The 21,857-nt window shown below is 42.7% G+C and overlaps 1 protein-coding gene across 1 annotated transcript in view; it reads right to left on the bottom strand.

Annotated features, from left to right (window-relative positions):
• CFAP46 (cilia and flagella associated protein 46) overlaps positions 1 to 21,857 on the bottom strand; it is a 351,236-nt gene that overhangs the window by 292,544 nt on the left and 36,835 nt on the right. Inside the window, exons 5-8 of the mRNA XM_088476936.1 lie at positions 21,451 to 21,515; positions 21,182 to 21,346; positions 20,057 to 20,180; positions 9,738 to 9,832 (exon numbers count right to left, since the gene is read on the bottom strand). Coding sequence (XP_088333062.1) covers positions 9,738 to 9,832; positions 20,057 to 20,180; positions 21,182 to 21,346; positions 21,451 to 21,515 — 449 coding nt within the window. The remainder of the gene's footprint in view (positions 1 to 9,737; positions 9,833 to 20,056; positions 20,181 to 21,181; positions 21,347 to 21,450; positions 21,516 to 21,857) is intronic.

Below are 21,857 nucleotides of genomic sequence, written 5' to 3'. Positions count from 1 at the left end.
TGGGTGGCGATTACAGAGCCGGGGGAGGTCTCCTACCTCCTTGCAGGTTGTAGCCATTCACCCCGTTTGAAGCTGGGACCTCATCTGCGCGGCGGTGCACGGAGGCGGCGGTGACTGCTGCCGGAGTTTAATCCACAGCCGGGAGCACAGCATAGCTTACCCTCCAGTCCTCTCTGAGTCCTGACCATCTGGTGCGTCTGGAGGCTGTCCGGATCTGGCGACAAGCGGCGCCCGCCATCTTGGATCTTCCTGGATGAGGTAGGGGAGCCAGTGAACTTCCTAGCGCAGCGGTGAATGCTGATCACTGCTACACGCTGAGCAGCTGCTGCTCTTAAACAAGAGTCTCCCAGTTTCCTCCCCCAGCTGTCCACCGATTACCCCCTTCATCTGCAGGCAATATTATCAGCCTGTACAGTACCCAGTCTGCAGGTCTGCTCCCACCACTTAGACGGCAGTTCAGATCTTGGATCCTTCTCCCTGTCGGCAGTGGACTGAGCCTGGGACAGACAAAACCCACAGACCCACAAACCGACAAATAAATCCCTGCTGATTGTTGGGCAGTTACTCCACAGAAAATCTCTCCTTCCCATACAATATTTTATATTATCAGATCCTTCGACTCCCTCCTGTGGTGAAATTATGGAGTTTTATATATATAGTGATTTGATATACCTTTTCAACAGTGCCACTTTGCACCCATTATATTTCACTCCAAGTGTTCTCTATGGGCCTGATTCAGAGCCGTTCGCTATTTGCGGTCGTTCGTTCAAAAACAAGGGGTGGCTATTCAAATGATCCGTTCGCAAATTGCAGTCTGTTCACGCCTCTAAGTCTGAACGAGCGTGCAAAACATACGCTCGTTTATTTGTTAAAAACGCCCCCTGTCCGCTCGCACCATACGTCATGTCCGCTATTTATTAGATTAATCGAGTACATCGACCAGCGTATGAACTGCTCGCTATTCTTGTGGTTGGTGTTTGCTACCACAAATTTGCGAGCAGTTCTGGCTATAAAATAACCCAGTGACGTGGTCAATGACGCTGCTGTATTAATTATGCACACCCATAATACGCCCGTTTTGACCTTTAAGCACGCCTGCGTTCGGATCTCCACTCCCCATTTTCAAGCACCTTCCCCTGTTACCACCCACATACGCCTCATTCTGTCACTCAAAATAGCAGGCACTCGCTATATAGCGTACAAACGATTTTTGGCCGCACTGACTGGTTCGCGCATGCGTACTAAAAACCGTACGCATGCGCAGATGTGCAAACATCGCTCGGAACGAGCGTACTGCCGCTAACGAGCGGCTCTGAATGAGGGCCTATATTAGTTACATCCATATATACAGATGATTTGAAGACAGAGGACAACTAGTACGGGTTTTTCCTTTCTCTTGTGTTACAAAACTACGCTCAGTCCTGCTATCTGATATGATGTGACGATGTTCCTGATGGCTGCCTAGGCCCATAGGAGGGATGGTACCTGGCAGTGACCCAACTCTTCTCTAGATCGTCTCCATCAATGGGAATTATCATTAATTGTTCTTTTATGACACGCATGTATTTCATTTAATAAAGGCAGAATGGGGAAGGATAAGAAACAAAGGTCCAAGTCGGAAACTGGCAGTAGAAAGGATAACGGCTCTCATCAGGATCTGAGGCAGTTTCTAAAGCCCGCTGGCACATCTGCCACAGGAGAGATCTCTGCACCAGCCTCCCCTACTATCTCTTCTTCTCCAGAAAGGATGTCACCGGGGATTACGCACACTTCCAGCTCTTCTGCCTCTACCTTCCATGACGAGATCAGTGAAATTCTCTCTCACGTCAGATCATTGCCACTAAACAAGATTTTCAGTCTCTGGAAACCAAGCTTCAGTCTACTATTCGCCAGGAGGTGGCTACCATTCAATCGGACATGGCTGAATTGGCGACAAGGATTGATAGTCTGGAAGATCATAGAGATGGGTCTGCTGATGCTTTACTCCAAGTTACAGATATTCTTTCTCAACAACATTCAGAGATCCGTTCTCTTAAATCACGTATGGACGACTTAGACAACCGTGGCAGACGCAACAACATCAGAGTAAGAGGCTTGTCTGAAGACGTTACCCAGCCCAATCTTACGGACGCGCTCACGAAGATATTTGGAGAGATTCTTGGCTTTGATCCTCATAGTGAAATCCTGTTCGACAGGGCACATCGGGCTCTCTGTCCACGAGGTCTTCCTACTGACAAACCTCGAGATGTCATCTGCCACCTTCAATACCATACTCAAAAAGAAGCTATCCTACAGAAGGTACGCCAGCTTGAAGAGATTCATTTTAATTGTGATAAAGTTCAGCTGTTTTCCCGATCTATCATGGTATACTTTGCAACAAAGGAAATCTCTGAGACCACCGACGGAACAACTTCGCAAACATTCCTTGAGATATAGATGGGGCTTTCCTTTTAACCTGCAAGTAACCCATAACGGAAAGAATGGAATTCTCCATACTCCAGCTGATCTTCCTTCCTTCTTCACGGCTTTGGGTACAGATCCAGTGGCACTTCCTGAGTTGGAAACCTTGCATAGCCCTCTGGTGATTCCTTCCCTTCCTTCTGCTGGCGAACGTTGACACAGAGTATCTAATTCCAAGCAGAAGACACAACGTTTGTCCATTCCAGCGTCCTCAAAAGATACTTGATCAGTTTAACCCCTGTGAGAGAGTGGTGAGATTGTTCCAGTTTTCCTTGTCCAAAAAGGAATTGGGTCTTCACCCTATATTATCATACATTGTTTCTGAAACTTATTTTAGTGCTCTTTTGCATCCTCTATTAATTTTAGTAATGCTTTTGATGTTTTCTGTGTGTATTAGTAATTTCTACAAAGTATAGTTCTTTATGAGATTCCCTGAGTAGGAGTTATTTATATATTCTTCTGTTTTAATGGGTTGCTGTTGTTGCCGTCCCTCCGAACCCCCTCACTGCTGCATTCCCTCACATCCTGGACATGGAGCAGATTTTTGTCTCCTGGTCGTCCAGATGCAGCATTCTGATATTCAAATTTCTTCCTATATTTACAAATTTTACAGTCTTTTTCATATTTATGATTATGTTGTTCCCCTTTTTTCTCTTTTATTTTTCCTACCTCTTTTTCCTTCCTTTTCCCTCTTCCCCAGGTCTCCCATTTCCTAAGAGTGGCCTATTTAGCTGGGTATTTCAAGCCTTGTTCCGAGGGGCGAGTTGCTATGCTATTTTTACATTAAAAACATGTCTAGTCATAAATCTGTATTATGGATTGTTACTATTAACGCCAAAGGGTTAAATGTCCCAGAGAAGAGATCCCAAATGCTTCGGTCCTTTCGGGCTGATAAAGTAGATGTAGCTCTGGTACAGGAGACGCATTTTAAGAATGGTCACGCCCCTCCCTTAAAAAACTACTATTACCAACACACTTTTTCTAGCGATAATTTTGATGGCAAAACCTTGGGTGTTGCTATCCTGCTTGCTCGACACCTCCCGATATCTGATATTTCTGTTCATAAGTTTATAGAGGGTAGAGGTATTTTGGTCAAATGTACAATATACTGTCAGCGTTTTTCCTTTTTAAATCTTTATGCGCCTAATTCTGGCCAGCCTTCTTTTATTTCTTCTGTCTTAGATAAAGCTGAGACTTTTTTAGAAGGGATTACTGTTGTTGGAGGTGATTTAAATTGGCCTCTTGACCCTCTCTCCATGACACTTCCAATAAAGCATCTCATAGGTCAGGAAAGGAGCTCAGGCGAGTAAGACGCAACCTTCACGATCATCAGTTAGCTGACTACTGACGAATCGCGCATCCGGCTGAGTCTGACTTCACCTTCTTCTCCCACCCACACCACACCTATTCTAGAATTGAATATCTTTTTTTAAGCCATCGACATCTACACCTAATATCTGACACTTCAATAGGATTGATCACGTGGTCTGACCATGCTCCAGTTTTACTTACGCTTTCCCTTCCGCAGCGCTCACTGGACATGGCGTTTTAATGATCTTCTTTTACAAGACGCATATTGCAAGTCCCAGATCGAGTCCTCTATAGACTCTTATATTGAACAGAATGACCAGGACGACATTTCCAAGGTAACGGTCTGGGAGGCACATAAATGCGTTTTGAGGGGCACTTGTATACAATTAGCTTCATACTTGAAAAAACAGAAAACACAACAAAGAGATGCCCTTCTCGCTGAGATTAAATCCCTAGAGACTTCTCACAAAGCATCCTTGTCTCCACATTATTACTCTAAGCTGGAGGAAGCTAGGTCCGCTCTTCATAGACTTTCTATGGATAAAATTAAGTTATCCTACCGTAAGTGCCGTAGCAGATTCTACCAATGGGGTAATAAACCGGGTAAGATGCTGGCGAGAGCAACGTGCTGTCACAATCATTCAAGCTATAAAAGACGATTCTGGTCAGACCCAACATGAAACTAAACGTATCGCGGAATCCTTTCGTTCTTATTATTCTAAGCTTTACAATTTAAAAAACTCCAGTCGAGATTCAGACATCTCTTCTCACCGAGAGGCAATATCGTCTTATTTACATTCACTCGATTATCCTACGCTATCTCAAGAAGAGATCGATACTCTCAAATCACCCTTTCTCGTCGCGGAGGTAGATCAGGCGATATCCTCTTCTCCTGCTGATAAAAGCCCAGGCCCGGATGGATTCTCAACTGCTTACTACAAGGCCTGTAAGGGTAGATTGGTGCTCTCTCCTGACTCGTGCCTTTAATTCAATTTCAGATAGGACTCGATTCTCCAAACAATCGCTGGAGGCTCATATTACTGTCCTACCTAAAGATGGTAAGGACCCCACCTTATGTCCTAATTATAGGCCTACTAAACATTGACTTGAAACTTTTTGCAAAACTCCTAGCCAACCGGTTGAAGACTCCTTTTACTAAAATTGATTCATGATGACCAGGTTGGTTTTGTCTTGGGTCGTGAGGCTAGAGACAACACCACTAAAGTTAGCAATTTAATAAATCAAGCATCTCTCTCTTCTTCTCAGTCCATTATTTTATCGACTGATGCACAAATGGCTTTCAACAGGGTTGACTGGGAGTTTATGTCAGGGCTTTTGCGCCATTTAGGTTTGGGACCTGCTTGTCTACAGAGAATTTTAGCTTTATATGACACCCCTACAGCAAAAATCAAGGTAAACGGGTCTCTTTCTGATTCTTTTGCTATATCAAACGGCACGAGGCAGGGGTGCCCACTCTCCCCATTTTTATTTGTCCTATGTATGGAGGCTCTGGCGAGGGCCATTCGACTAAATACAAATATCTCAGGTATCCACATAGGTGACCAGGAATATAAATTAGCTCTTTTCGCTGATGATATTTTAGCATTGATACTAATCAGACTACCTCCCTCCCAAACCTTATACTAGAATTTCAGAGATTTGGTAGGCTTTCCAACTTCAAAATGAATCACTCCAAATCTGTAGTTATGAGCTTGACTGCACCTCCATCCTTGGTAAATTTTTTGAAACAATCTTTCTCTTTTGTCTGGCACCCTACTAGACGTAAATATTTGGGAGTATATCTGACTAAAGACATATTTCAATTGTTCTCGAATAATTTCACGCCATTCCTACAAGCTATACATAATGATTTCACTAAATGGCGTAATTTACGTTTTTCCTGGATTGGCAGGATTAACGTAGTGAAAATGAATTTTCTTCCAAAACTCTTATACTTAATGCAAACCCTTCCAATTCACATTCTTCCATCATGGTTTATTGATATGGAACGTAGTATTCGTAGATTTGTCTGGAATAATTCCACACGTTTTAAACATTCTATCCTATACCGATGTAAACATGATGGTGGCTTACAACTTCCCCACATCACTAGTTATTACCACGCTATCATGCTTAATCGAGTTCTGGAATGGACTCAGGCTAAGGGTTCCAGATAATGGATTAGGTTGGAGGAAAGTAGCCTGGCTCAGGCTATAGAAGTAGTTCCTTGGCTTCCTAAGCTTCCAATTGTTAAACACCCCACTATAACTTCCACATTACGTTGTTGGAAGAAACTGAGACGTCTCCCTCATATTTCATCTACTATCTCCCCTCTTACTTCCTTCCTGGGCAACTCTGATTTCTCTCCGGGATACTCCTCACGGCCCTTTCAAAGTTGGTTGATTGAGGGACATTTTAGATTCGGTCAGTTGGTTGGTTCGTCAGGGGTTCATCCGTTCGTGGAACTTACCCAAGTCTGTTTTCTGGAAATACCTTCAGGTACGACATTTTATTTCCTCCTCATGTAAGCTTTCTGATCTTAATAGGCCTCTCACTTTGTTTGAATCTTTATGTTCAGCTTCTCAAACACCGTCTCATACTGTATCCACATTATATTCATTAATTATTGCAAATCTGTTAAATTTACCCCCGGTATTTACTAAAGTTTGGGAAAAAGAATTCCATGGTAAAGTTCAAGACATTGATTGGGAATTAGTATTTAACAATACTTTTGCCAGTTCCTCCTGCATAGCTACTCTTGAAACTCTTTATAAAGTTATATCACGCTGGTATAGATATCCTGTTATTTTAAATAAAAGGTTTCCACAGGTAACAAAAACCTGTTGGAGATGTAACTCTGCTCCGGGTAGCATGCTCCATATATGGTGGGATTGTCCCTCTCTAGTCCCATTTTGGTTGAATGTGATTGAGTGTTCCAAATTAATACTGGGAGGAGATGTCCCTAGAGATCCCGGTTTCTGGCTTTTAAATATTACCTCATCTCCCACGGCTTCCTACAAAAATTCTTTATTAAGGCATTTAAACAATGTGGCTAAAGCGGTCATACCTGTTTTGTGGAAATCTACCTCTCCTCCCTCCATCAAAGACTGGTTTAAGAGGATAGATTATTACATGGATATGGAGGATATTATATCTTTCTCTAAGTGTAATCCTACCGACTCCTTCCCTGCTGTTGTTCAAAGACTCCACACAATACTCCAAGTTTAATGGGTAGCAATATGTTTAAGTATCTGTTTTACCATGACTTTAGGCTTGTTTTATTAGGAGGCAATTAATTATTGTATATTTGTGCTTTCTATGAAGATATGTTGGGGTAACCCATTTAGACTGTGTTCTCTTTTGCTCAATCCGCTCAATCCCCATTTTCCCCTCAGACTTACCTTCCCCGATCTTCCTTCCTTTTTTCTGATCTAATTTTTTTTTTTTCTTTCTCTCTATCAATTTAATTTTTGTTTTATTCTTCTTACACTGGTTGTCTTATTGATTTATTGTATAGTAATATTGAGATCTTTTTATATTAGATTATGAATTTAATTGTATTATTCAGAATGGAATGATTTACGGTTATTAACTGTATCTCCATTTCTTTTCTGTATTATATTTGGATTTGCTTGGTCCTCTTTCAATAAAAACAGTTTGTGTAAAAATAAAAATGTGTCCCTTTAAGCACTTTTAACTTTTGGGAACAGATAAAAGTCACAAGGTGCTAAATCGGGCGAATATGGAGGATGTTCAAGTGTAGTAATGTGATTGTCGGTCAAAAACTGCTTCACAGAAAGTGCTTTGTGAGCGGGCGCATTGTCCTGGTGAAGAATGAAACCATATTTCCACAGTTGCGGCCGTTTCTTTCTGACTCTCTCAGCTTTTTCAAAACTTCCTTATAATAAAGCTGGTTGACTGTTGTGCCTTCTGGAACCTATTCTAGCAAAATTACACCCTTGAGATCGAAATAAACAATGAGCATTGCTTTGAATTTTGTCTTGCTTTGACAAGCTTTTTTCATTCTTGGTGATGACGGTGTTTTCCAGTGCATTGACTGTCTTTTGGTTTCAGGATCGTACTGGAAGATCCAGGTCTCATCACAAGTGATTACTTTAGGAAACAGGTTTAGATCTGCGTCAAGTTGCTGCAGAACGTCAAGACAACATTCCTTACAAAAAATGTCAAATTGACACGTTTTTCAACTTTTAAACTTAGCATTTTTTCGGCACTCTACAGAAAACACAACCAAATTAAATGGAGACTCATAATAAACTGAACGTCATAGAGTGTTGCTGCTTGTCATGCAGGTTCAGACAAGTTCAAGGATACTACGTATGCATTGAGAACCGGTTCTGACTGCTTTGTATACTAGGTGGAATCACAGTCTCGTTATTTTATAGACATACCTCGTACTGTATCCAACATTTCGAAATTTGCATTCAAGTTCTGTTAAATTCTATTGTTTTAACTACGATCTTGACTTCCGTGGAACAAAGGTGGAAAACACACATGGAAATTTATTCATTTCAGAGTTTGCAAAAGTGCCGATTTTGTTGGTGATTTTGCCGCAGGATGTAAGCTGGTTAGTTTGCATTTAAAATAAAAAAAATCTCCATTTTAGATCCAGCAGCAAAATCGTTGAAAAAAAAAGCACTTTTTAAAACTCAAAACATTTCCCTGACAATGTGATTTTGGTTGGTCAATTCTAATTTAACCAAACAAGATGCAGTCAGCAAGTCTACAGTCACTATGGTGACAGTGCCTATGTAGACAGAGAGAGCCAGCACTGGATCCGGACACGGTTGTGATGCTACTTAAAGCATTCTAACTGCACAGGCATTATAAAACTTATGTGTCCTGACCAAACAAGACAGCCATTGTATAGTAAGTGGGATCCTTATTAATAATCCATTATCAATGGTTAATCCTACTGGTCCACATTTGAGGAGTACAATAAAAAATGACAGGAAGAACCGCCATTACCACTGTTAGGCAAAGTGAAGTGAATAAGTGCAATGTGGGTGTTCTAACTGCACTGGAAATAAATATCACAGCAGTAATTGATACAAGTCTTCAGGATTGCGACTCTATATTCAACAGAAACACATCAGACTTAAGTAAATATAACAACTGTAATTATGACTGTAGACTGAATACCAACTGGTGTTGTAAAGTTGCTTCTTGTATAATGTATTTATTACAATCATTTTTACAAAGGGGCTGATGTAGAATTAGGTACAAATTTTGCCTGAATATAGAATATGTAGCCAACCAACCCATGCAGCATACCTCCTAACATTGGGAGATACTGTCGTGTCTGCGTCATAGAGTGCAAGCAACTGGTGGGTATGAAGCACGCCAGGGCCATAACTAGGGGTGTGCGAGCAGTGCCACCGCACAGAGCCACGTGGGTGGCACTGCCACTTTCGCATGGCCCCTGCATCTGGCTAGTCTGAATTTCGGCAGCAGTGCTGCCTGGAGTGTCCTCAGGATGCTTCAGACGAGCACACTGCTGCCCTTACAGCCCCCCGGAGCATCCTGGGGATGCCCCAGGCATTGCTGTAATTCCCGACGATTGTGGCCCCTCCCTATCCATTTGATGTCATGCAGAGGGGCGTGGCCTGCACTGGGTGCCGGGACCGCTATTTAAGGTGCTAATTCGTGCAGTAAACTATCTCCCAACCCAAGCAAAATAGAACAACGTGGAACAGTCTCGTGAAATCGGGACACTGGGGATATATGGTGTTGCACTGTAAGGGGTTGAACGTTTTTAAATTCCTTCCCAAACAGCACAACATTTTTTTTTTTTTTTTCCAATTGCAAAGCACTAAAATACATAGAGATGTGTTTACAGAAAATAAACCAATTGCACTAAACTATCTCCCAAAACTATAGCCACAATATCTACATTACAACTGTATGGAGGATTTTTGCAACAAAATACAGACATGTTCATTACTTACGATCTTAGTTTCTGAATTTTATAGATAACCAACAAAGTGACTGAACTTTTGGTCTCCTTAGCTGATTTTGCAGAATCAATTAACTTGTGATGCACCTTAATGTAACAAAACAATGAATTATTCAATGCAGACAGGAAACAAACATTAAATGCACTTTGCATGTATGGATCTAATTGACTAGTCACATGGATACAGGCGGTTTACATAAATGATTAGAAGAAACACTACAGTATTTATACACAGGTTTTCATGGACTAAACCACGCTACAATCCTCAACTGAGATTAACAGATCCTCGTCTAAATGTTCATTTGTGCTTTTATTAATGACTTTAGTTCATATTTTGTTACAGGACATTTTATTTTCCTAAAAAAAAACAAAAAACAATGGCCTATTTTCAGAAATATAAAAATATATCAGACATAGACAACCTGCAGCTCCCCATCAATTGTGGATACCACAAATCCCAGCATACCAGCATGTTGAGTTGTGGCTGAGAGTGCCATAGAGACCAGAGTGCCATAAAGGCATTGAGATGGGGGATGGAACAGGTACAAAGTATAGTGGTGCAGACCTTTTAGGGTGGTCCAGATGAGTATAAAGACAGAACCACACCCCCAACATGGTGTGACCATACCCCTACACATGCGGCCATGCCCACTTACTGGGGCCAGAAATTTGCAATGACAACCCACACACAGCAAAGGCATACATCAAGCACTATTCTGTAAGAGGGTAGACATGGGGGATGGGTACAGGTTGCGGCACTCAGGATCCCGGCAGTCAGAATCCCAATGCCAGCATCCCAACAGGGTTAGGATACAGACACCTACCGGTAGGTATCCTAACCCTTCCCATACACATAACCCTCCCTCTCCGCACCCTGAACCTAACCTCATCCCCTAGTATCTAACCCTAACCCTCCTCCTAGTGCCTAACCCTAGCCCTCCCTTACCCCCCACTACTTACTTTCGGGATACCGGCGCCTGGATTCTGACAGGTGTCAGGATTCCGGCGCTGGTATTCTAAGCGCAGGCATCCCATGTGCCGGGATTGAGACATCCCAGATATGGCCACTGATAAAAGTGTTGCTCATCTTAATGGAAAAGGTCCCGTTTAATACCAAAATAAATCACAGTTAATGATCGCACTAGTTTTTCAGAATATGAATAACTGAAGGTTCAGCGGTAATGTATATAATTTGTAGTGTTTCTTCTCTAATTGACAAAAGTGAAAAAGTATATCTCTATTGAAGCATACTGTACATTGCTTCTGCTAAAGGTAAAAAATATACTGACTTGGAACAGTAGATGAAAGCATCCAATAATATTATATTATATATTTTTTTATGACAAAATGTGTACACTTAGGTTTTGTTTATGTAAAGGGAAAAAAAAAAACAGGAATTATGTACTTACCGTAGCATCTGTTTGGGGGACACTGCTGTACCTTGTGGTATAGAGGGCGCTAGTTCTGGAGCAGGGCACAACTACAATACAGACTTGCTGGTTTCTGACTCCACCCCCTCTATGCCCCTCCCTTAGAAAGACTTCATTTTCTTTCTAACAAAGCTCATTGGAAGGACTAAACAAGCCATTAAACAATCAAAACAACCAAACCAAAAATACTAGAGAAACTGAAGAGGGATTACAGTGTCCCCAAATGGTTTCAGAGAAATAGATTTCCCAGTAAGTATAAAAATCCTATTTTCACTTTCATCCATATTGGGGTACACTGTTGTTTGGGAATGTTTCAAAGATGCCCATAGGGAAATGTACCCTCAACAGTTGCTGTGTGCAGAATGTACTGGTATAATTAGCATCCTTAGATGCTAAGATATTAACCATGTAATTGAACCTGAACCTGTAAAAGTTTGCGAAGGTTTACACAGAAGACTAGCCTGCAGCTCGGTTCCAGTGAGGCTCCATACCAAACCGCCCGTGAAGCACTCACAATCTGGTGGAATAAGCATGAACTAGATAATGAACAGGATGCTTTCAGTAACATAGACTTGGTGAATGGTGGTTATGACCAAGAGCAAATTAGACTGTTTTGAAGCAAGCCAGACAAAAAGAAAGCCGGTCTTGTGCAAGGAGGTATTTCTCTCCACAAGGCTTTTTAAGGCTCTCACTACATCCAAGAGATTATGAAAGTGGACAACCTCAGACTGATCCAGCGAAAAATTATTATAAATTCCTGATAGAGATTAATTATACGTTTGGGTTGACCAGGATAGTTTGAAGTGAAGGACCTATCTTTGTAGAATATGAGATAATGATGTTACAAGATAAAGCTGTCAGCTCCGACATCCACTTTGCTTATGGCTAACACAAAGTAACTTTCCAAGTGAGTCATTTCAGATCAACTGATTAAAGAGGCTTAACCACTTAACTGACGTGGTCGTATGGGATGTGAATGCAGCCAGCTGTGCTTCAGCTGACAAGGTGCGATCGCACTGGCCCTCTGTTTTTGAAGAGGAAATTTGTTCTACACATGTGCAGAACGGATCTCCTCTGACTCCCCGGACACTCCTGCGGACCTGGCATTTTCTGACCGGTTTTGCTGAAAAAATTGTCAGTAAGTGGTTAAATGGAAACTACTGCAAAGCAGCAAGTGTCAAATTAAGGTTACATTTGGCCACAGGTGGTACATAAGGTGGTTGTAGGTTTACAACACACTGCAGGTACAAATGCCTAAGATATCAGTCTGTTTGTGCTGAGAAAATATAGATAAAACTGAGCGTTGAGAGATGCAAGACGAGGAATGTAAGAAAGACAAAAAGGTGTGTCAACCAAAAAGAACCAGGAACTCTATTCTTTGCACACCATACAAGATATGCATTCCACATAGTGGTTATCTAGAAGAAATTGGTTTAGGAGTCTACATAATAGCCTGAATGGTCTGCTCTAACAACTCCTTTGCTTGCAAGATCATGTTCCCAACAGACATGCTGTCAAATAATGACAAGTCATCCTCATGGAAGAAAAGACTTTGACTTAGAAGGTTCCTTCCGTAGACCAAAGGCCCTGGAGTCGAAGGAATAAGATCACTACTCCCTCCAACCACGTAAGCTGGCACCCATGGTCATCATAGTTCTAACCCATATGGAGAAAAGACTGCACCTCTTGATGTTTTGGTCTTTCAGTCACCAGCAGCAAGCGTCGAGTCTAGGAAGACAAACAAATGATCTGGGATGCCACGAGAAAGATGCTTCTCAAACAAGATCTTCAGCTGTAAAGGACATGAATGAAAACAGGCAAACTATACCTCTTTGAAACAAGAAACCCTTTTCCTTAGGAACCTCATACTGGGCAGGATGGAAACTAGCTTGAGAGAAAACAGTAAGCTACCCTGGGACCAGAGCATACAAATTTTATCATCTAGCCGAAAGAAACATGCTTTGGCAACTTATGTCCAACAGGAGATCTAGGTAAATATCATATGCTGAACCAGAATTTGACTGGACTCTGGATAATTTATTATCCAATCATGCGACTCCAGTGTCACTGCTGCAAGGTTCAGGTAAATTAAAAGAAAATCAGCCCAAATTCGTTTGACCAGGCTATTTATCCAGGTATAAAATTACTGCAACCCCCTTTGATAGTAAGAGAGCCGCCATGACAACCATGACCACAATGAAAATTCTGAGTGGTTTGGCCAAGCAAAAAAGGAAGTGCTTGGAATTGGCAATTAATTGTAACCCCACAAATCTGAGGAGGCTGTGATGGACCTACCATATGGTAATATTGAAAGGAGTATTCTAGATAAACCAGGAACTCTCCATGTTCCATAAAATGTATGACTGCACCAAAAGACCCAATCCAGAGCAAGATTTAGGATGGGTCTGAAAATTTCTGTATGGTTTCTGAACAAGCAACCAGTATGAATAATACCCTAGGCCTCTTTCTGCTCTTGGAAGAGGGACAATGAACCATGCTGTTTTGAGAAATTTGATGACTTAACCAACAGGGCTGCACTGTTGACCAGATCTCTAGGAACTGGAGTGTCTAAGTTAAAGTGGGGGATTTGGAACTGCAAATTCCAGACTCTGATCAATATACCGTTGACTGAGCATCTGCAGAAGACTTCATGCAATGATCTCAGAGGGGTAGCAGACAGGTTCCAACCGCAGAGTAGACTGGGTGGGCTGAAATCCCGTAATGCAGATGGTTTGCAGGGTTGCAACCTTGGTGCTTGCCTGACCACACCTGTCTTCCTTTACGAGAGCCCTTCTGGAAGAAGAGCTTTGTCTGCTTGCAAAGGAACCATTCACCCTGCCTGATTGCCAAAAGGACTGGAGTCTTCAACCTTAAAGTTTTTGTGTATTAACATGATGGAATTAACTTTCTACACCATAAATTGTGATAAAGTTTTGTTTGGCACAAAAAAAACACACTGAGCATGGTAACACCAGGAACTTTTTTAATGCCGTATCTGCTTCCGAGGAATACAATGAAAGACTCAAAACAGCATCACCTAAGTATTCCAACACTTTCTTTGTATAACTATCAAGGGCAGCAATATAGCACATGGCATACTTGCCTGCAGACCTTCACTGCGCGGTTACATCCATTTGATAATAGCCTTATTTTCTGTCTGTGCTATCCTTAATAGAAGCAGCATTTGGCACTGGGATGTGGTAGCTTTTTAGAGGATGCCAATAGAAGCATTCACTTAAGGTGGAGTCACCATGCCCACTTCAAGCATGGGATAATTGATGTGGAAGGTCCGCTAAATAAAAACAAAGTGCCTATCAGGCTTTGCCCCAGAAGTTTTGGAAGCTGAAATTAAAAAAATATTTTTATTTTTATTTTCACGGACGTTTGTGAAGTTTCCTGAAAGTTTAAAACTTGCTTAACTGAACAAAATGTTAAATCTTCAAATTTAAGGTCTTCTACAGCCTCCCACTCCCCCTGAGAGGTGGGAATTGAGTATGAATCACCCAAAAGGTGGACCAGTGAAGACCCCTGGCGTATACAAGGTGCTGGAAACAGATTTCAGCATTTTCTCCAAGAATAGAAAACGTGGTAAAGTCCTGTTACAGATTGCGCACCTAGATAGGCTATCAGACTACTGTAGCTTGGATGAAGAAACTGAATTACCACTATACTCCTATACTGGAATGTTGTTCACCTACCACTGGGTGGACTGGCCTCTTGGACAGCTTTGCAATGAAACGTGCCAAAGCACTGGTCCCCTCTAGCTCAGCCTGGTCAGCTACATCATTTGGGGGGAGAATCCAAATAGCGGCAGTTTGCTGCTCAGGAAAAAGCTCTGGGTTTCACGCCTGGAGCTATTCAATAAAACTGCCTTTTACCCACACGGTAATCCCTGGGTTATTATTATTATTCTTACAAAGAACATAGACAAAGAAGTGAACAAGCAACACGTGACGTACAATACAATGCAGGACAAGGTTTATATACATTGTTGCATTCGTGATCATAACACTCAAATAGGCAACAGGGAGTAAGCAACCAGGTGTTAGGTTTCCGAGTGAGGAGTAGATGACAGTATAAACAAAGAGAAGCACAAAAGGGTAGAGTGCCATGCTCATTTTAGCTTACATTCTAAAGGGGTGGGGCAGACAAACAGGTGTGACACAGATAGGGCAGACAAGGAGGAAGAAGCAGATGGCATTGGGTTAGTATGAGAGCTGGAAGGCTTTGATGAAGTAATGGGTCTTGAGAGCCCATTTGAACATTTGTAGAGAGGTAGAGCGTCTGATGGGAAGAGGGAGAGAGTTCCAGAGGTGAGGAGCAGCACAGGCAAATTCTTGGAGGCAGGAGTGGAAGGAAGTAATCAGTTGGCAGGAGAGGTGGCGTGCATTTGTTGAGCGAAGAGGGTGGACGGGAGTGTGAAGGGAGATGAGGTCAGAGTTGTAAATGGGAGAGGGATTGGTCAGTGTAAGAACCTTGAATTGGGCTCTGAAGGGAGCCAGTGGAGGGCTTGTAGGAGAGTGGAGGCAGATTTAGAACGTTTGGAGATGAAGATGAGCCGAGCAGCAGCATTGAGGACAGATTGGATTGGAGAAAGGTGGAAGTCTGGTAGGACAGATAAGAGGAGGTTACAGTAGTCCAAACTGGAGATGACTAATGAGTGTATAAGGGTTTTAGTAGCATCCTGGGTGAGATAGGGACTGATCTTGGAAACATTTTTGAGATGTAAACAATAGGACTGCGAGAGGTGCTGAATGTGTGGTTTGAAGGAGAGGGAAGAGGCCAGGATAACTCCAAGATAGTGCACTTTGGGGCTAGAGAAGATAGTTGTGCCGTCACTTGATAAAGAAATTGTGGGCAGTGAGGTTATGCGGGAGGGTGAGAAGATGATCAGCTCAGTCTTAGACATATTAAGTTTAAGAAAGCGCTGGGACATACAGGACAGACAGTTGGAGATATGTGTGAGGAGAGGGGGGAGAAAGGTCAGGGGAGGAAAGGTAGATCTGAGTATAATCAGCATAGAGATGATATTGGAGGTCAAAAGAGCTGATGAGTTTATAGAGAGGACATATAGAGGAAGTATAGGAGAACAGAACAATGGGGAAAACTTACACTAAGTTGAAGGATTTGCAGGAGGAGAGGGTGGCCCACAGTGTCACAAGCAGCAGTGAGGTCAAGGAGAATGATTAGAGAGTAGAGGCCCTTGCTTTTGACAGCAAGAAGGTAATTGTTGACTTTTGTTAGGGCAATTTCACTGGAGTAGAGAGAAGGGAAGCAAGACTGAAAAGGGTCAATGAGGGAGTGGGAGGAATGAAAGGCGGTTGTAAACAATACACTAAAGGAGTTTGGAGACAAAAGGGAGGAGAGAGATGGGTCGATAGTTAGAGAGAGTGTTAGGATCAAGGGTAGGTTTTTAAGAATGGGAGAGACAAGTGCATGTTTGAAAGAAGAAGGGTCAGTGCCAGATGAGAGGGAGAGATTGAGGAGGTGGGCAAGATGGGAAGAGGCAGAGGGAGAAAGCTAGCGGAGGAGGCAGGAAGGGATAGGGTCATGGGGGGAAGAAATTGGATGAGGGCCATGACTTCCTCTCATGATACAGGGGAAAAGGAAAATTATTTAGCTAACCAATGGATTCCATGTAAAACCATCAAGGCGCCTTTTATTTCTGACTTTTCATCGCAGCTACTGAAGCTGCGAGGAAAAGTCCACCTCTAGGTCTTAACACCCGGGGTATACCATGCTAACTGAGTCTCCCCTTTAGTGGCAGACGAAGACCATGGACCCCAGCTTTATATGTTACACACAGGGGTCTTGTTCAGAGCTTCCATTAGGTAACTTGCATTGTGAGCAAGTAAAGCATTAGGGAAAATTTTCCTCTGACAGCCTGGAGTATGAAGTCCTTTAGTCTGACATAGATTTTTTATAAATATTTATTTACTAAGCTAATATATACTTTAAATATATCTATGTATATTTATATAAATATATATATTTGGCAAACATAGTAGAAATGGCAGTTACATAAATATATATAGATTAATTGTTCAAAGATATATATAAAGGACATACTTTAAATGTGAGGACTGACAGGAAATTATATAAAATAATAACTCCTGCAGAAACACTGACATACACACACACACACACACACACGGAGAGTCACACAGTACACTGAGAACTCTGCCCTATTACCCACAGGGCACATTATTATCAGCAGTGTGTGAGTGTAACAGGAGCGGCAGCACCACACACAGGGAGAATCGCACAGTACACTGAGAGCTCTGCCCTATTACCCACAGGGCACATTATTATCAGCAGTGTGTGTGTGTAACAGGAGCGGCAGCACCACACACACAGGGAGAGTCACACAGTACACTGAGAACTCTGCCCTATTACCCACAGGGCACATTATTATCAGCAGTGTGTGAGTGTGAGAGGAGCGGCACCAGACACAGGGAGAGTCACACAGTACACTGAGAACTCTGCCCTATTACCCACAAGGCACATTATTATCAGCAGTGTGTGAGTGTAACAGGAGCAGCACCAGACACAGGGAGAGTCACACAGTACACTGAGAACTCTGCCCTATTACCCACAGGGCACATTATTATCAGCAGTGTGTGAGTGTAACAGGAGCGGCAGCACCACACACAGGGAGAGTCACACAGTACACTGAGAACTCCGCCCTATTACCCACAAGGCACATTATTATCAGCAGTGTGTGAGTGTAACAGGAGCAGCACCAGACACAGGGAGAGTCACACCGTACACTGAGAATTCTGCCCTATTACCCACAAGGCACATTATTATCAGCAGTGTGTGAGTGTAACAGGAGCGGCAGCACCACACACACAGGGAGAGTCACACAGTACACTGAGAACTCTGCCCTATTACCCACAGGGCACATTATTATCAGCAGTGTGTGAGTATAGCAGGAGCGGCAGCACCAGACACAGGGAGAGTCACACAGTACACTGAGAACTCTGCCCTATTACCCACAAGGCACATTATTATCAGCAGTGTGTGAGTGTAACAGGAGCAGCACCAGACACAGGGAGAGTCACACAGTACACTGAGAACTCTGCCCTATTACCCACAGGGCACATTATTATCAGCAGTGTGTGAGTGTAACAGGAGCGGCAGCACCACACACAGGGAGAGTCACACAGTACACTGAGAACTCCGCCCTATTACCCACAAGGCACATTATTATCAGCAGTGTGTGAGTGTAACAGGAGCAGCACCAGACACAGGGAGAGTCACACCGTACACTGAGAATTCTGCCCTATTACCCACAGGGCACATTATTATCAGCAGTGTGTGAGTGTAACAGGAGCGACAGCACCACACACAGGGAGAATCACACAGTACACTGAGAATTCTGCCCTATTACCCACAGGGCACATTATTATCAGCAGTGTGTGAGTGTGACAGGAGCGGCAGCACCACACACAGGGAGAGTCACACAGTACACTGAGAACTCCGCCCTATTACCCACAGGGCACATTATTATCAGCAGTGTGTGAGTGTAACAGGAGCGGCACCAGACACAGGGAGAGTCAAATAGTACACTGAGAACTCTGCCCTATTACCCACAAGACACATTATTATCAGCAGTGTGTGAGTGTAACAGGAGCAGCACCAGACACAGGGAGAGTCACACCGTACACTGAGAACTCTGCCCTATTACCCACAAGGCACATTATTATCAGCAGTGTGTGAGTGTAACAGGAGCGGCACCAGACACAGGGAGAGTCACACAGTACACTGAGAATTCTGCCCTATTACCCACAGGGCACATTATTATCAGCAGTGTGTGAGTGTAACAGGAGCGGCAGCACCACACACAGGGAGAATCGCACAGTACACTGAGAATTCTGCCCTATTACCCACAGGGCACATTATTATCAGCAGTGTGTGAGTGTAACAGGAGCGGCAGCACCACACACAGGGAGAATCACACAGTACACTGAGAACTCTGCCCTATTACCCACAGGGCACATTATTATCAGCAGTGTGTGAGTGTAACAGGAGCAGCAGCACCACATACACAGGGAGAGTCACACAGTACACTGAGAACTCTGCCCTATTACCCACAGGGCACATTATTATCAGCAGTGTGTGAGTGTAACAGAAGCGGCAGCACCACACACAGGGAGAGTCACACAGTACACTGAGAACTCTGCCCTATTACCCACAAGGCACATTATTATCAGCAGTGTGTGAGTGTGACAGGAGCGGCAGCACCACACACAGGGAGAGTCACACAGTACACGGATAACTCCGCCCTATTACCCACAGGGCACATTATTATCAACAGTGTGTGAGTGTAACAGGAGCGGCAGCACCACACACAGGGAGAATCACACAGTACACTGAGAACTCCGCCCTATTACCCACAGGGCACATTATTATCAGCAGTGTGTGAGTGTAACAGGAGCAGCAGCACCACACACACAGGGAGAGTCACACAGTACACTGAGAACTCCGCCCTATTACCCACAGGGCACATTATTATCAGCAGTGTGTGAGTGTAACAGGAGCGGCAGCACCACACACAGGTAGAATCACACAGTACACTGAGAACTCTGCCCAATTACCCACAAGGCACATTATTATCAGCAGTGTGTGAGTTTTTCCATGGGAGGGGCATGGAGGGGGAGGAGTCAGAAACTAACAAGTCTGTGGTGTATTTGTGCCCTGCTCCAGCACTAGCGCCCCCTATACCCCACGGTAAAGCCGTGTCCCCTAATTTGGATGAAAGAGAAAATCATTTTCTTTAGAAATTTTTACCGTAATAGTAAATCTTTCAACCCTCACCATTGAATGACAAAAGTATCACTCTCACAGGGAAATGGGATACTGCAGCCCATACACTGACCATTTTAGCAAAGAGCAGAGGGTACTTCTGAGGAACATTTTCTCTGATGAAGTCGGCAGCCAGTGATGCACATTCTGAAGATTCCTTCATTTTCCGGGCATCCAATAAACATTCCAGCAATTCTCTAACAAGAAATAAGAGTGTGCGCTTTGCTATAATCATTTTACTAAAAGGCCACAGCTCATGTCTGTATTAATTGCAATAGAGTAAATAAATGGACTATTGAAATAAATGGGCCAGTGAAATAATGGACTAGTGCAATAAATGGACTATTGAAATAAATGGGCTAGTGAAATACATGGGCCAGTGAAATAAATGTGCTAGCGAAATGAATAAGAAAAGAACTGTGACTATGAAGAATGATGGATATAACAAACACGTGTGAGAATATGGAACATTTCTTTGGATTTTCACATGTGGTTTACACATCAGTTTATTTACTAACATATGATGCCTAATGCTTAAAGGCATCAAAAAAGATTAAGTAAATAGGTTCACTAAAATAAAAATAAAATATGTTTTAAAAAATAAGTTATGTATCACGCGGGCATATTTTTCTTGGGTCATGTCACACAACAACCCCCCCCTGCCAAAAAAAATCTTGTTTTACTGCTCCCATTTACATTATATGCCATCAATTAGTATTTTGTGCTTTCACATGCTTTGTACCAACTGCAGTCTATCTGCAAACAAATAAAAACAAGTTTAAGCTAAGGATCAGTACCTTGTATAAGGCTGTATAACTCAACCGGATCACGTGTATTTTCTAGACTTAGGAGGACCGACTGATAACAATTTGGGGGAAATTTTTGGGTAAAATAAATTGGATATAACTATTGGAAAAGTTTACATAATGTTTATAAAATATAAAATATTTATTTGCATAAAGTTCACAAAATAAAAAATATTTATTCCAAGTTAAAGATGGCCTAAAAGATGTTTCGATTTGCATATATAAATAGAATAAAATTGCATAAAGAAAGTAACAGAAAGTATGTTACCGGTGAAACCAATGCACTACAATATTGTGATTAATTGGTTGGGTCATGAAGGGGGGGGGGGGGGTGAAAGGGGTCCAATCAGTAAATGATTAAAGAATACTGTTACAATTGAAAGCTAACTTACAACATGAGGTCTGCTCTCCAGGTCTTGTCAATATCATCAGTTTCTCCCAACGCCTTAACCACCCTAACAAGGCTGGGAATAACGAGGTGGCGACTTCCAGGCTTCAGAAATGGACGCGCCATTTGCCAATATAAGACAGATGCATTATATACCAAGAAATGATACCTGGAGAAAAAATAATAATGAACTCATCTAAATGGCATAAACAAAGGTGGAAGCATGAGGAGGCACAGTATCTTTAGTAAATAATATTATGATAATATTCAAACCTCTGGTTTTGTTTTGCAAAATCAATTGATTTAAGATAATATGCCACAGATTTCTCCAATTCATCCTGGAATTAAAAGAAACAATGATAAACACAACCAGTTTAAATAACATGGAGTGGATATTTACTCATATCTAATACCCCTTTCAGACATCTCGAGATTCCAGGGAATTTGGCCTGCCTGGAAAATTCCCGGGAAGCCAAGTCTGTCTGAAAGGTACCTACCCGGGAACACGTTCCCGGGTAGCCGCCTCTGCAATTGACCAGGGTTTTTCCCGGGACGTAAGTCCCGGGAAATTACCCTGCCTCTGTCTGAATGGTGCTACCCAGGAATTTACTACTCCCGGGCAGCACCAAGCAGCTTTTACATAGAGTTGGCAGCGCAGAGCGTCCTATAGGACGCTCAGC

The sequence above is a fragment of the Taudactylus pleione genome, unplaced genomic scaffold (assembly GCF_031769625.1).
Source record: "Taudactylus pleione unplaced genomic scaffold, aTauple2 ptg000198l, whole genome shotgun sequence".
In the NCBI taxonomy this organism is placed as follows: domain Eukaryota; kingdom Metazoa; phylum Chordata; class Amphibia; order Anura; family Myobatrachidae; genus Taudactylus; species Taudactylus pleione.
The sequence above is the reverse complement of the archived record's forward strand: the minus strand, read 5'-3'. Positions and strand labels throughout refer to the sequence as shown.